We start from the raw sequence: 14,020 nt of genomic DNA, 5'->3' as shown, positions 1-14,020 counted from the left end.
GAAAAGATTGAGGTGTGGGGGGGGGGTGTCAGTCTCAGTTTCAGTCTACCCCACGACAGAAGGGGGAGGAGTTGTAAACTTTGATAGCCACAGGGAAGAAGGATCTCCTGTGGCGTGCTGTCCTGCATCTTGGTGGAACCAGTCTGTTGCTGCAGGTACTCCTCAGGTTGACCAGTGTGTCATGGAGGGGGTGAATTGTACTGTCCAGGATGCTCTGCAGTTTGAGGAGAATCCTCCCTTCCAAGACCACCTCCCAAGAATCCAACTCCGCCCCCAGGACGGAGCCAGCCTTCCTGATGAGTTTGTTGATCCTACTGGCATCCACAGCCTTCGCCCTGCTGCCCCGGCAGCGAAGAAGATGGCACTGGCTACCACCGATTGGTAGAACATCTGCAGCATCTTGCTGCAGATGTTGAAGGAGCAGAGCTTTCTCAAAAAGTATAAGACCTCAGCTTTCCTGGACCAGTCCAGTTTACTGACGAGATACACTCCCAGGTATTTACTCCCTAGTAAACTGCATATCTACACCATTGATGGAGTCAGGGGACAGGGGTGTTCCTCTCCTCCTAAAGTCCACCACCAACTCCTGAGTCATGTCGGTGTTGAACTGCAGGTGATTCAGCCCACACCACTCAACAAAGTCGTTGACTACACCTCTGTATTCAGCTTCCCTCCCCTCACTGATGCAGCCCACAATTGCAGAGTCATCTGAAAATTTCTGCAGGTGGCAGGAGGCAGAGTTATAGCTGATGTTCTCATTTTCTCATGTAAATGTTGAGATACAAACTGAATAAGTGTTTCCCAGAACTGTAAAAAGACTTTATTTTTAATTACTAATACAGAGTCAATTTCAAACTCCAATCTAACATACGACTTTCTTCTTGCTGACGTATCGCTTCCTGCCCTTCTTCTTTACTCTCCTCACTATTCTTGTTTTATCTAGGACTAGAAGCTCACTGTGTCTTTTAATTTCCTCTCTTGTGAGAACACCTTCGCCCCCTGCTGTGATATAGTTGTCATCTGGAAAAGAAGAGAATAGTGCACAGTTCCCAACAGTGAACTCCTGTCAGCCCAGTTCCAGCCGCATGTGCTCTGGAGGATCTTTCAAAGGCTCAATCCCATTCTCGGCCACGGACAGAAGTATCCCATTTATAGCAAGAACACAATGAAGCCTTCAGCATGGCCCGTTATTAGTTTAGTTTAGAGATACAGCGCGGAAACAGGAAAACCGGATCCTCACCGACCAGCGATCCCCACACATTAACACTACCCTTCACACTCGGGACAATTTATATTTTTATATACCGAGCCAATTAACCTACAAACCTGTGCGTCTTTGGAGTGTGGGAGGAAACCGAAGAACTAAAAAAAAAAAGCCACGCAGGTCACGGGGAAAACGTACAAACTCCGTACAGACAAGCACCTGTATTTGGGATCAAACCTGGGTCTCTGGCACTGTAAGGCAGCAACTCTACCGCTGCGCCACCGTGCCGCATATTATTATGCTGTAAACTAGGTGTTAGGGAACACGCAAACTCAGTTACACGTGGAAATGAATATTTTGCCCCTGCAAGAAACATTTAATGGCATTTTGCCTGGTGGGTCAGCATCAAAGTACAAGGAAGGATAGGAGGGAGTGCAGAGGGGCTGGTCACCCACATTTCATTCCATCCATTCAGATGAAAGGAAAATGTGAAGAACTAAGCTTGTGTCTTTTTCCACTCAAACCCCTCCAAGACACACCTCTGCGGCTGGGTGGCAGAGTTAATGGATGTTCTTCCTCAGACTCACCTTGCATTTCATAATCAACTAGATCCATGATATTTCTGCTCTTCTGGCTCTCATCAAATGCCTTCTCCACTAATTCTGTCATCTGAAACATGCAAAAGATCCAGGTTAGTTACGAGGAATGAATGGCAAGGTTGAATCGAGTTGTGATCAGAGATCTCCAAACATGGTATTTGTGCAGCTCACCAGCCGGGGGTGGGGACGACCTATTACAATTTAGTTTTATTTGAGACCAAAATATTATCATGTATGTGGATGGAGAAGACAATTAAACATGGAATAGCACAGAATTAAGATAATTATCTACATCAGTGCATATGTAGACCTCTCTGGGAGTGTTTACTGTATAGGGGCTATTACTAAAGCTTGGGTAAGTGGAAATAAATCAAAGAAAAATGTGCCAGTGTTCACATTCATTCATATTGCCACAAGTAGACAGGTACATGGATAGAACAGGTTTGGAGGGATATTGTCCAAACACAGGTAGGTGGGATTAGTGTAGATGGGACATGTTGGCTGGTGTGGGCAAGTTGGGCCGAAGGGCCTATTTCCACGCCGTAACACCCTTAGACTCTAAGAGAATTGTCACTGCTTCAAGACAGCTCCGTTCTGAGGTGTATTTGGAATCTTAGCTCGAGATGCTCCAGCATGTAAAGGAGCAGACTGTGCTTCAATTGATACTTCTTAGCCTGCTGAGATCCTACAGCTGTTTGTTTTATCCAAAAGGAATACTAAGGCTGTTAATGAAACTTTAAACTATGTCATGGAGGGAACAGGCAAGGGTACCAATTTAAAAAAGGGTAAAAACACAGAAAAGGACAAACTTAAAGAAAGAACAAGAAAAACACAAAGGATAGAGTAAATTAGTAAAATTGGTAAAATTGCCATTAAAAATGGAGGAATAATATTTGACTATTGTAAGCACAACATGTGTATTGGTTATAACAGATAATCTGTGATTAGGGTCAGGATGGCTGAAAAGCATAACTATGTAATGCACACAACTGACATACAAAAATGTTGCTGGAGCTATCACAGCTAAAAAAAGCTTTGTGGGGCTGCATTCTGGACTAGTTAAGGATGTTATAAAAATAGAAATGCCGAAAACTTTAAAGTCAGGCAGCATCTACAGAAAGACAAACATGCTCTCTGACCTGCTAAATGTTTCCAAACATTTTTGTTTCTATTTTGGATTTCTAGCATTTGTCATTTTTGATTCTCAATGTCAACATAACAGCAGTTGGTCAAAGGACAAAATCAGCACTGTTATAAAAACAGAATGGATACTAACAAATTGAGTTCAAAGATGAGGGATTCACCATTCTAATATAAATATTCTTTGCACCTGGCAAGTAGGGAAAGGAAATTTGAGGAAGAAACCTGTTCACACGCAGTGTACACACAGTGAATAGTCATTGGGGATTTCCACAATCCACTATTCAAAAGAGAAAGAAATATAGAGTTGTCACAAACTCATGGCATGTAAAATGTCCAACAGAAAAAAACACTACTTGACTTTGCAATAATTGATGGGGCAGAAAAAGAGAAAAGAAGTTTCGGAATGACCATTACAGATTAATCTTCAATATACGGATTAAGCATGCCAGCAGGACATGAAAAAATAGGATTATAGATGGGTAAAGTGTAAATTATGAGAAATTATGAGAAAGTGGTTTTGATACTAAAGATATTGAACAGGGAGTAAAATACTGAAATAACCAGACTATAAAACAGTGGCAGATCTTTAGAAAGGGAATTGAGAGAGAAAAGTATCCAATTAAAAGCCAAAAAAATCGTAAGCTAATTAAGGGACACATTAGACAGCAAAGAAGACAAGATTTCATTAGTACACAGAAATACCTGGAGTAACTCAGCGGGTCAGACAGCATTTCTGAATAAAAGGATTAGGTGATGTTTCAGATCGAGACCCTTCTTCAGAAGACCCCTTGTGTCTGCTCTGACAATCAAGATCATCATTAATGTTCCACCTCAGACATTGCCTCATCCTATTCCCACATCACTTGATTAATCTAATCTATCAATCTCAGATTTGTATAAAATCCAATAAATAGCCCACCTCCTGGCCAGAAAATTCCAAAGATTCACATTTTGGGTGGTGGATCAGTCAAACACTAGATCTCATGTTCATTTTGATGGAATGATTTACATAGAGTCGAATGTGCTGTTGCTCCACTGCCACCAACAAGGAATGAAGTTGTATACTAATGAAGCCTGTATATGTAGGAAGGAACTGCAGATGCTGGTTTAAACCGAAGATAGACACAAAAATCTAGAATAACTCAGCGGGTCAGACAGCATCTCTGGAGAAAAGGATTAGGTGATGTTTCAGGTCAAGTCCCTACATCAGGAATTTTCTGATGTGGGCTATTTATTGATTTTATACAAATCTGAAATTGATAGATTAGATGAATCGAGTGATGTGGGAATAGGATGAGGGAATGTCTAACTAAGGTGGATCATTAGTAATGATCTTGATTGTCAAAGCAGACACAAGGGGTCAAATGGTACATTTCTGCCACTAGCTCTTATGTTTTAAGCATTTTGCTTCTCAAATATTCATTTGTAGTCACACTTGTTTATCACAGAACTCAGATATATGGCATGAAACAGCAAAACCGGGCCGCATTTTGAAATGTTTTGTGATTAAAAAAAATTTAAAGGGCAATGATGCAGAAATATTAGTACAATTGGAAATAGGATGATGAGAACATTTAATATATTTGGTCAATAAATGAAAATCAAAAAAACTGCAAGTGTTAGAAAAACTGAAATTAAACTCATGTCCGAAGCACTCAGCAACATCTGTTACATGCTAAAGTTAACAAAATATTCTGCACCTGAAATATTAATTGTTTCTCTTTCCACTACACATTTAGTCTAATTGGGACGACATTGATGATAAAATACTAAAGATACATATTAAGCTCTGCAGAACTATTTGTTATGTATGTTGTTACATAGAAATTGCATTTAATAAAATAAAACAATACTCAAAAGATTTTCTGGGGTCTACTTCTATTACCCTTGGATCTAAAATAAAAATCAAGGTCTGCTGATGGACACAATTAACCCTAAGTTTTAATGGTGATACTTCACCTTGGGAGCACGACCAGCTTTAGAGGGAATGGTGGCCCTTCATCCTTTGCACGGCTTAACTGAGAAAAGGCACAACCTAGCAGAAATTCCTGGCTCTGGTCTCAATACATAATCAGGACTGGGGATCACCGGACAATATGATACAGGCAACCCCAACCCCCACCATTATGGGCATCTGGGTTACACAAGTTTGCCCTTGCAGAATTCACAAATCACTGCATAAATATCTGAGATACGGAATTGATTTCACTCTTGCGGATTTTATGTGTAAACAAAAAGTTAATAAATCAGCACAAAATTAGATTTTTTGAAAATGTGTGCTTCTTGATGCATGTGCAGATTACGGTAAAATCCCAACAGGGGTCATTTTCTAGGAACGTAATCACCCCCCTGTAATTTGGGGTCCCCTGTTGAAGATTTACCTGCATGGCACCAGAATAGAGCGAGCGAGGATAGCTGTTGGGAATGAACAAGTATGTCAGGGTAGTCTTATTCTTTTTAACAGAAGACCTGGAGAAGCCTTGATAGTGGATTTTAAAATGTATGAAGGTGGACAGGGGGAGGAGTGTTGTGGGTTGTTCTAAAATGAATAGCCATAAATACAAGGTAGTCACTAAAAAAATCAAATGGGAAAATAAGGCTGCCTCCCTTTACCTATGGTGGCTGGAGTAGGGAACCTATCTCCAAAGGTAAAAAAAACAAGGAAAACGTCTACTTATAAGTGGAGATGAGGTAAGCGGAATGAAGGAGACACATAGAGCTCAGACAGCAGCAGACCAGGTGGCTTCTACCTGGGTGATAGTATCATATATAATCTGGCATCTCTAGGAGCATTTAGTTTAGTTTCGAGATACAATGCGAAAACAGGCCCTTCAGTCCACCAAGTTCATGGCGACCAGCGATCACCGCATATTAACACTATCCCACACACACTAGGGACAATCTACAATTTTACCAAGCCAATTAACCTACAAACCTGTACGTCTTTGGAGTGTGGGAGGAAAACGAAGATCTCGGAGAAAACCCACACAGGTCACGGGGAGAACGTATAAACTCTGTGCGGACAGAACCAGTAGTCAGGATCAACCCTGGTTCTCTGGCGTTATAAGGCAGCAATTTTACAGCTGCACCACCATGCCATGCCGCCTTACTCGTGTCTGAATTTCACTGAGATACAATGAATATGAGTTGCCGGAGCTTATCAAAGGGACCATCACTGAATTAGAACCCTGGCCAGGCATGGTCAGCACTTCTTGAGCCTGTGTCATCTCAGCTGACAGTGATGGTTAATTTAATGCCAAAGTGGAGCAGAGGAGGTCAGTCACAACCCACATTTCAGTCTCTCCCATATCAGTGAGCTCACTGAGCCTTCAGAGAAACAAGTACATCTGCTTCCCCGTAGACAGTAAAGCTATTGAATAAACATGGTTTGCAAAATCCTTAATTTTAAACATATGCTGATGTAAATATTCTAATTGTTCGGGGATTGGGAAACCTGTGGACCAGTTTACTCAGTTTTTTTTTGTTTGTCTGTAGTCAATGTATAAAGCTGTGTCAAATGCCGTAGAGATGGCAAGGAATTAGCCAAAGTAAGAAAGAAATGCCACCATACTTCCTTTTGCAAAGTGCAAAGATAACAGGAGAAGGTACCTTCTTCCATTCACAACCTAAAACAAGGAGCACTTGCTGTGTCCTCTTCAGCATTACAGGAAGATGCCTCGCCGGCGGTATACACACGGCCTGGCCAATTCTGTGAGATTTTCACACTCAACTGTTAAGTGCTATGAAGTCATTGCGACTATGCAGGATGTGTAGTGGATCTTTGCCTGTTCTGCAAGGGTAGTCTATGGGAGAAAACAGACCATGCCACAGGGCAGGCTTCTCCAGGGTGTAAGGTGCAGCAACATTGGCGTCAGCAGTCCGAGATCTTCGTGAACCGATAACAATTCTTCTCCCTCACCATTCAGCTTTCTTATGAGCATCAGACTTGTGTCATTTATCTCAGCTGCCGCCAACTCTTAGATCTGACTCAAGTTCAAAATGTACAACTTTACCTTATCCTGTTCGCCTCTCATCCATTCCTCGTAAACAAAATCTGCAAGATTCGTCTCCAAGAAATATAATTTCCCTTCACAAATTTGCAACTTCTCATAAGTATCTTGTGGTTCACTAGATATAGGCTGAAGCAAAAACACACAGTTAGATGCCTCTCTGTGGGAAAACTCCCATCAAGATATTCAATCAACTGGAAATGATTTAAACTTTCTCTGGGGAAGATCACCACAAACAATTTCAGTGCAGTTACATGAAAGCAGGGCATAGAATTGGCCAGCAACTGCAGATGGAAACATTGGGCAATGAGGTTCAGTGTCAGGGAAATGCATTGTGTTGAGGTTTTGGAGAGGATATTGAAGAAGTTCCCCAGGATGTTGCCTGGATTTGAAGGTGTTAGTTATAAGCACAGATTTGACAAACCCGGGGGTGTTTTCTCTGGTGTATTGAAGGCTGAGGGGCAACCTGGTAAAAATATATAAAATAATGAGAGGCATGGATAGTGTAAGGAAATAACTGCAAATGCTCGTACAAATCGAAGGTATTTATTTCACAAAATACTGGAGTAACTCAGCAGGTCAGGCAGCATCTCAGGAGAGAAGGAATGGGTGACGTTTCGGGTCGAGACCCTTCCTCAGACTGATGTCAGGGGGGGGCGGGACAAAGGAAGGATATAGGTAGGGACAGGAAGATAGAGGGAGAACTGGGAAGGGGGAGGGGAAGAGAGGGACAGAGGAACTATCTAAAGTTGGAGAAGTCAATGTTCATACCGCTGGGCTGCAAGCTGCCCAAGCGAAATATGAGGTGCTGTTCCTCCAATTTCCGGTGGGCCTGGATAGGGTAGATAGTCAGAGACATTTTCCTCCCAAGGTAGAAATGTGAAATATTCGAGGGCATAGCTTTAATATGAGAGGGGGGATGTTTAAAGATTTGCAAGACAAGAACTTTGTACACAGAGTGATGGGTGCCTGAAATGCACTGCGAGAAGACATTGTGGATCGCGCCATTTAGACAGGCACAGTGGACAGGCAAGAGATGGAGGGATATGGACCATGTGCAGGCAGATGGGCTTAGTACAAACTGGCATCACGGTTGGCACAGACATGGTAGCTGAAGGGCCTGTTCCTTTGCTGTACTGTTCGATGTTCTTTGTGAGCATTGAGTGAAAGTAGAGGCAGAAGACCAACCACCATTTTGTCGAGCAGTGGAGCACATTTGAGAGGCTTTGTGGTCTGCTTCTGCTCCTTATGTTCTTATATTCATCATGAATCTGAAATGCAAGGCAACATTTCTCTAAACAAACTGGTACATTTGGCACAGACCTCAGTGGTACTTTCAATGCCATATAGAGAGTAGTATAGGCTGTCAATTCCATTCTCAAAGGCCAGGAGGAGCATTTCAGCATTGTAAACTCGCCATACCACTACTTTCAAATTATCTCTTTCACGATTCAGCTGTTCTTCTGTACCTGCCTTCAAAGAGGCCAGACTGAAAGGACAGAAACATGAACTGCATCACAAAACTACCCAGGGTAATAGGACATAAATTGAGAACATCCATAACTACTAAGGGCAAAGAACATTGATAAGTCTCGATGGGCAAAGCATGTGGATAATAAAAATAACTGGGAAGATGACAGCCACCACAAGTATCCAAAATAATGGAAAGAATATAAATTTAATTTGTTAGCACCTATTTTCTCTCCAAAGAGAGTTCAGTGTAACATCAATAAATAGAATGTAGTTACTCCAAAACACTACTCCCACAGCACTTTCCAGAACCTTGACTTCCATTGCCAAGAAGGAGAAGGGACCAGCTGCAGGTTCCCTTCCAAGTCACACACCAGCCAGTCTTGAAAATATGTTGCTGGTCCTTCATCACTGCTGGATCTAAATCGTGAAACCCCATCCATCTCCTCTAGAACAAGTGGGGATGGATAAAAAACACGGGCCTTGCCAGTAGTGCTCAGACACCAAAGATGCTGCCTGAAAGGACCACAAATTATGAAGAGCGAACACACAATCTGCAGACATTACCTGGATTTTAGAAAGTTACTAGACAGGTATGGACCCGTTGGGTCCAAATCTCTCCTGCGTGCCCGTCAACCCTCCGTGCAAACCTCTCCTGTGTGCCCGGCAACCCTCCCCCAACTGACGACACTCACCCACTCCATCCCCCCTCAACCCACCTTAAAACTCCCCCGGGGCGGGAGGAGAGGAAAGGGGAGAGGGAGCCACTCACCGCGGCCCCGGTGCAGCCATTGTGGCGGCCAGCAGCAGGAGAGCACTCCTTCCCCCCCCCATGGGCCGCCACCCCTGTCACTTGAGCGGGTCCCGCCCCCCTTCAAGCAGCAACCGTCCCCTAACTGCGCACAAGCGGATGCGGCGGCCATCTTACGTAAGTATTAGATCAACGGGCCCCAACTGCTCCGGCGCAGGCTATTGGGTTCCCATTGTGATGTCGAATACGGAGGTAGCCAATCAGGACGCTCCGGACCCCAAGTGGGGTTCCCATTGTGATGCCGAACATGGAGGTAGCCAATCAGGGTGCGCCCAGGTAGGGGGGGGGGAGCCAATCAAATTTATTAAAGTTCAAAAAGTGACTTTTTAAAGTTTAAAAAGTGAATTAAAAAAAAAATATAACAACCATTTGAACCGCAGGCCAATGGTGAGTAAAGTGGGCCTAAAATTGTCGCGCTATCGTGTACCGTTTTGGCTGTAACGGGATCAAATATATATAATAACAAGATGAGAGTTTTCATTATATATAGATGGGTAATATGATTGCAATTATAAACAGATATGATAGATAAAACAAAATCTAGGATTTGGAACATGGCCAAAGAATTGACTTCTCAGACTTAAAGACAAAAAGTCTTTCTACTCATTATTTAAGCAAAGACTTATACCCAACATTTCACCAAATGTGAATCTCACTGTGTGGAGTTTGCACATTCTCCCTGTGACCATGTGGGTTTCTTACAATGGGCACTGGTTTGCTCCCGTATCCGAGAAAAGTGCGGGTTGAAAGGTTGATGGACTGCTGTATTGCTTCAGGCGTGTAATTGTGAGTAGTAGAAGCTGGTGGGCAATTGATAAGGATGTGGGAGAAAAGAAAAATGGGATAAATGAAGTAGAGTCATAAATCAAGGAAATAGGCCCTTCGGCCCAACTTGCCATGCCAACCAAGGTGCCCCATTTACACTGGTCTCACTTGTGTGTGTTTGGACCATATACCTTTAAACACTTTCTATCCATGTATGTGTCCCAATGTCTTTTATATGTTGTGATAGACCCTGCCTCAACTACACCCTCTGGCAGCTCATTCCATGTACTCACCACCCTCTGTGTGAAAAAGTTGCCCCTCAAGTTCCTATTAAATCTTTCCCCTCTCACCATAAACCTATGTCCTCTGGTTCTTGATTGCCCTGCTCTGGGTAAAAGAGTCTGTGCATCTACCCTATCTATTCCCCTTATGATCTTATACACCTCTATAAGATCGGGAGAACAAAAGGAGGAGCCGGCGTGCTTTGTAACTTTGTCAGCGCCGTAGGTGGTTGCTATTTGTATACATTGGTAATGCAGCAAAGAATTTCACTGTGCCTAGTCACGTGTGACAATAAAGTATTCCATTCCAATACAGTATTCTATTCCATTCCATAAGATCGCCCCTCATCCTCCTGCGCTCCAAGGAATAAAGTTCTAGCTTGCCCAACCTCTCCCTATAGCTCAGACCCTCAATTACTGGCAACATCCTCGTAAATCTTCTCTGCGCCCTTTCCAGCTTAACAACATCATTCCTCTAGCAGGATGACCAAAATCTTTTACCCGAGTACGAAGGTAAAATTGAGTGGAGGATGGTCAACATGGTACCAATGAACTGAGGGCCTGTTTCTATGCAGGATCACTCCATGACTCTATGAATGAAAGAACTGGAGGAGCTGAATAAACCTTTCCTGTACTTCTGTTGTTCCAGTCCTCACTTGCCTATTTTGCATTCCTAATAATTAATCCATTACTATTTCCCATTCTACTGCTGCCATTCCAGGCTGGAAATCCCTTGAATAAGTCTGCCCTACTCCTCTGTTCCCCACCTGGTCTCTTCCTCACATACTGTAACCTAAATGAGACTAAATCGGAACAAAAAAAAGGGAGTGATCACTCTGCTGACCTCTAATCGGTCAGTGGGACATTGTGGAGCAGATGTTAAATGATTCAATGATACTTTATTGTCACAAGTACCCGTACCTTGAAATGCTTTGTTATGCATACAACCCGGTAAAATTAAATAACAAGACCTCACCCAGGCAGTACACAAGTATTGCCACATTTCTGGCATGGACAAAGTCACAAAAAATCACCAACAGTCCTTGTCCTGTCTTCTGCCTGCCGCTGCATGTGGCAGCAGGCACGCCCCTTCAACCCTACCCCCCCCCCCTTCCCCATCCCCAGGTCCCCCCTTCGTTCTTGGTGGCCCCCCAAAGGCAAAACACAGGGAAGTATAAAAATAACAGGATTCATAGTAATAGGGGATAATCCTACAGTATTAACGAGCATTGCTTTCGTGTGAAAGGCTTAGAAAGATGGAACTTTTAGGATGCATCAGGAGAGTTTTTTTGAACCAGTAAACAGATAGTTTTACTTGTGAAAGGCAGAACTACTGAGGTTAATTTTTGGAAACGTTGCCAGATAAATGACTGTCGGTTCTGTAGGAGGGCATTTGAAATAGTGAAAATTCAAGCCCAGCATGTTTCCATAGGGGTGAAAAGATCAAGAATTCTAAGGACATTGGTGGCTGGATAAAAATAATACACACACAGCTTATGGCAGGTTTAGAGAAGCAAACAAAAAACATAAGGTCATAAGTAATAGGGGCAGAATTAGACCAATCGGCCCATCAAATCGACTCCGTCATTCAATGATGGCTGATCTATCTCTCCCTCCTAACCCCGTTCTCCTGCCTTCTCCCCATACCCCTGACACCTGTACTAATCAAGAATCTCTCTATCTCTGCTTTAAAAATATTCATTGACTTTGCCTCCACAGGCTTCTGAGGTAAATAGAAATGAAAGATGTGTGGGGCAAGGGAAGGTTCGGGGGAGATCTAGATTGACCTATTTGATTGAACTTTAGTAGTCTGTGTGGAGCTTTGCATGCAGGTACAAAAAACAAGACACCCTGCTGCTGCTCATGGTGAGAGACCTCACACACAAGGGATCCCAGTGGGAGGTGGCAGCTAACAAAATAAATCCGAGTGATGCCCAAGGATCTAGTCCCAATGCTATATATAGGATGTTCTATGAACTTACTCCAAGGTTACTAGTACAATTACAAAAGCTTATTTGACTATGAAAATAATGCTGCACACACACACACCATCACCCAGTATTTTTTAAAAACAGCTCACACCATACATTGTTATCATGGTTGGTATAACATAAGCAAATGTTGCAAAATGCTGATATTTTTCCCTCACTTGGAAAGCAAGTCAAAATCGTAGTTCACTGCTCAGCAGAAGCAGAATCCAGAGCGCTTTGACGAAGAGATAAGAATATTACCAATATGTCTTAAACAAGAACAATTCAAAACAGCTGAAAAGAGTACAGATGTTGCAGTTACTCTAAAAGATCGTGCATTGCACCTCCAGTACCTGGTTATGGTCTTACTGGGGTCAAACTTCAACTCAGCATGTTCCAGCATCAAATTCTGAGACTCTTTGTTCAGCTGATTCCGCTTTTCTTTCCGCTGGCTGAGCTTCCACTGCAGGTAGTCACTAGTTGCAGTCTGCATGTTGATTCTCTGTTCTATGTCCTGGTTAAGACATTTAATGTACATTTATCTACTTGGTTGTAATGTCAACCAATTGAACCATACAGTCAAGAACAAGGCAGAAGCATTCCGATGCTGTGGACTTTCCCTCCGACACATTTACCCCAGTCCACTTAAGCCTGTCCCACTTGAACAGCTCCTGCAGTACACACCCATCCTGAAAGCCCCCCCATGCAACACCCTACTGTGAGTGTGTCTGTTACCCCCGTCACTGTGTGTCTGTTACCCCCCTACACAGTGATTGTCTGTTAACCCCCCCCCGTTACTGTGTGTCTGTTACCCCCCGTCACTGTGTGTCTGTTACCCCCCTACACAGTGATTGTGTCTGTTACCCCCCATCACTGTGTGTCTGTTACCCCCCTACAGTGATTGTCTGATAACCCCCCCCCCGTTACTGTGTGTTACCCCTCCTGTCACTGTGTGTCTGTTACCCCCCTACACAGTGATTGTGTCTGTTACCCCCATCACTGTGTGTCTGTTACCCCCCTACACAGTGATTGTGTCTGTTACCCCCCGTCACTGTGTGTCTGTTACCCCCCTACAGTGATTGTGTCTGTTACCCCCCATCACTGTGTGTCTGTTACCCCCCTACACAGTGATTGTCTGTTAACCCCCCCCCGTTACTGTGTCTGTTACCCCTCCTGTCACTGTGTGTCTGTTACCCCCCTACACAGTGATTGTGTCTGTTACCCCCATCACTGTGTCTGTTACCCCCCTACACAGTGATTGTGTCTGTTACCCCCATCACTGTGTGTCTGTTACCCCTACACAGATTGTGTCTGTTTTTCCACTACACAGTGATTGTGCCTGTTATCCCCCCGTCACTATGTGTCTGTTACCCCCGACACTGTTTGTGTCTGTTACCCCCGACACTGTTTGTCTGTTACCCCCCTGTCACTGTGTGTCTGTTACCCTCCTGTCACTGTGTGTCTGTTACCCTCCTGTCACTGTGTGTCTGTTATCCCCCCGTCACTATGTGTCTGTTACCCCCGACACTGTTTGTGTCTGTTACCCCCCTGTCACTGTGTGTCTGTTACCCCCCTGTCATTGTGTGTCCGTTATCCCCCCGTCACTATGTGTCTGTTACCCCCGACACTGTTTGTGTCTGTTACCCCCCTGTCACTGTGTGTCTGTTACCCCCCTGTCATTGTGTGTCTGTTACCCCTCTACACAGTGATTGTGTCCGTTACCCCCCCCCGTCACTATGTATCTGTTACCCCAGACACTGATTTTGT

At 43.6% G+C, this 14,020-nt stretch overlaps 1 protein-coding gene across 1 annotated transcript in view; it reads right to left on the bottom strand.

Annotated features, from left to right (window-relative positions):
* Positions 1–807: 807 nt before the first annotated feature.
* LOC144608495 (coiled-coil domain-containing protein 183-like) overlaps positions 808–14,020 on the bottom strand; it is a 33,237-nt gene continuing 20,024 nt past the window's right edge. The window contains exons 10-14 of the mRNA XM_078426337.1: positions 12,607–12,767; positions 8,280–8,445; positions 6,960–7,085; positions 1,792–1,873; positions 808–1,020 (exon numbers count right to left, since the gene is read on the bottom strand). Coding sequence (XP_078282463.1) covers positions 863–1,020; positions 1,792–1,873; positions 6,960–7,085; positions 8,280–8,445; positions 12,607–12,767 — 693 coding nt within the window. The 3' untranslated portion in view covers positions 808–862. The remainder of the gene's footprint in view (positions 1,021–1,791; positions 1,874–6,959; positions 7,086–8,279; positions 8,446–12,606; positions 12,768–14,020) is intronic.

The sequence above is a fragment of the Rhinoraja longicauda genome, chromosome 31 (assembly GCF_053455715.1).
Source record: "Rhinoraja longicauda isolate Sanriku21f chromosome 31, sRhiLon1.1, whole genome shotgun sequence".
NCBI classification, from domain to species: domain Eukaryota; kingdom Metazoa; phylum Chordata; class Chondrichthyes; order Rajiformes; family Arhynchobatidae; genus Rhinoraja; species Rhinoraja longicauda.
Note: the sequence above shows the minus strand (reverse complement) of the source record. Positions and strands in the feature narration are given on the sequence as shown.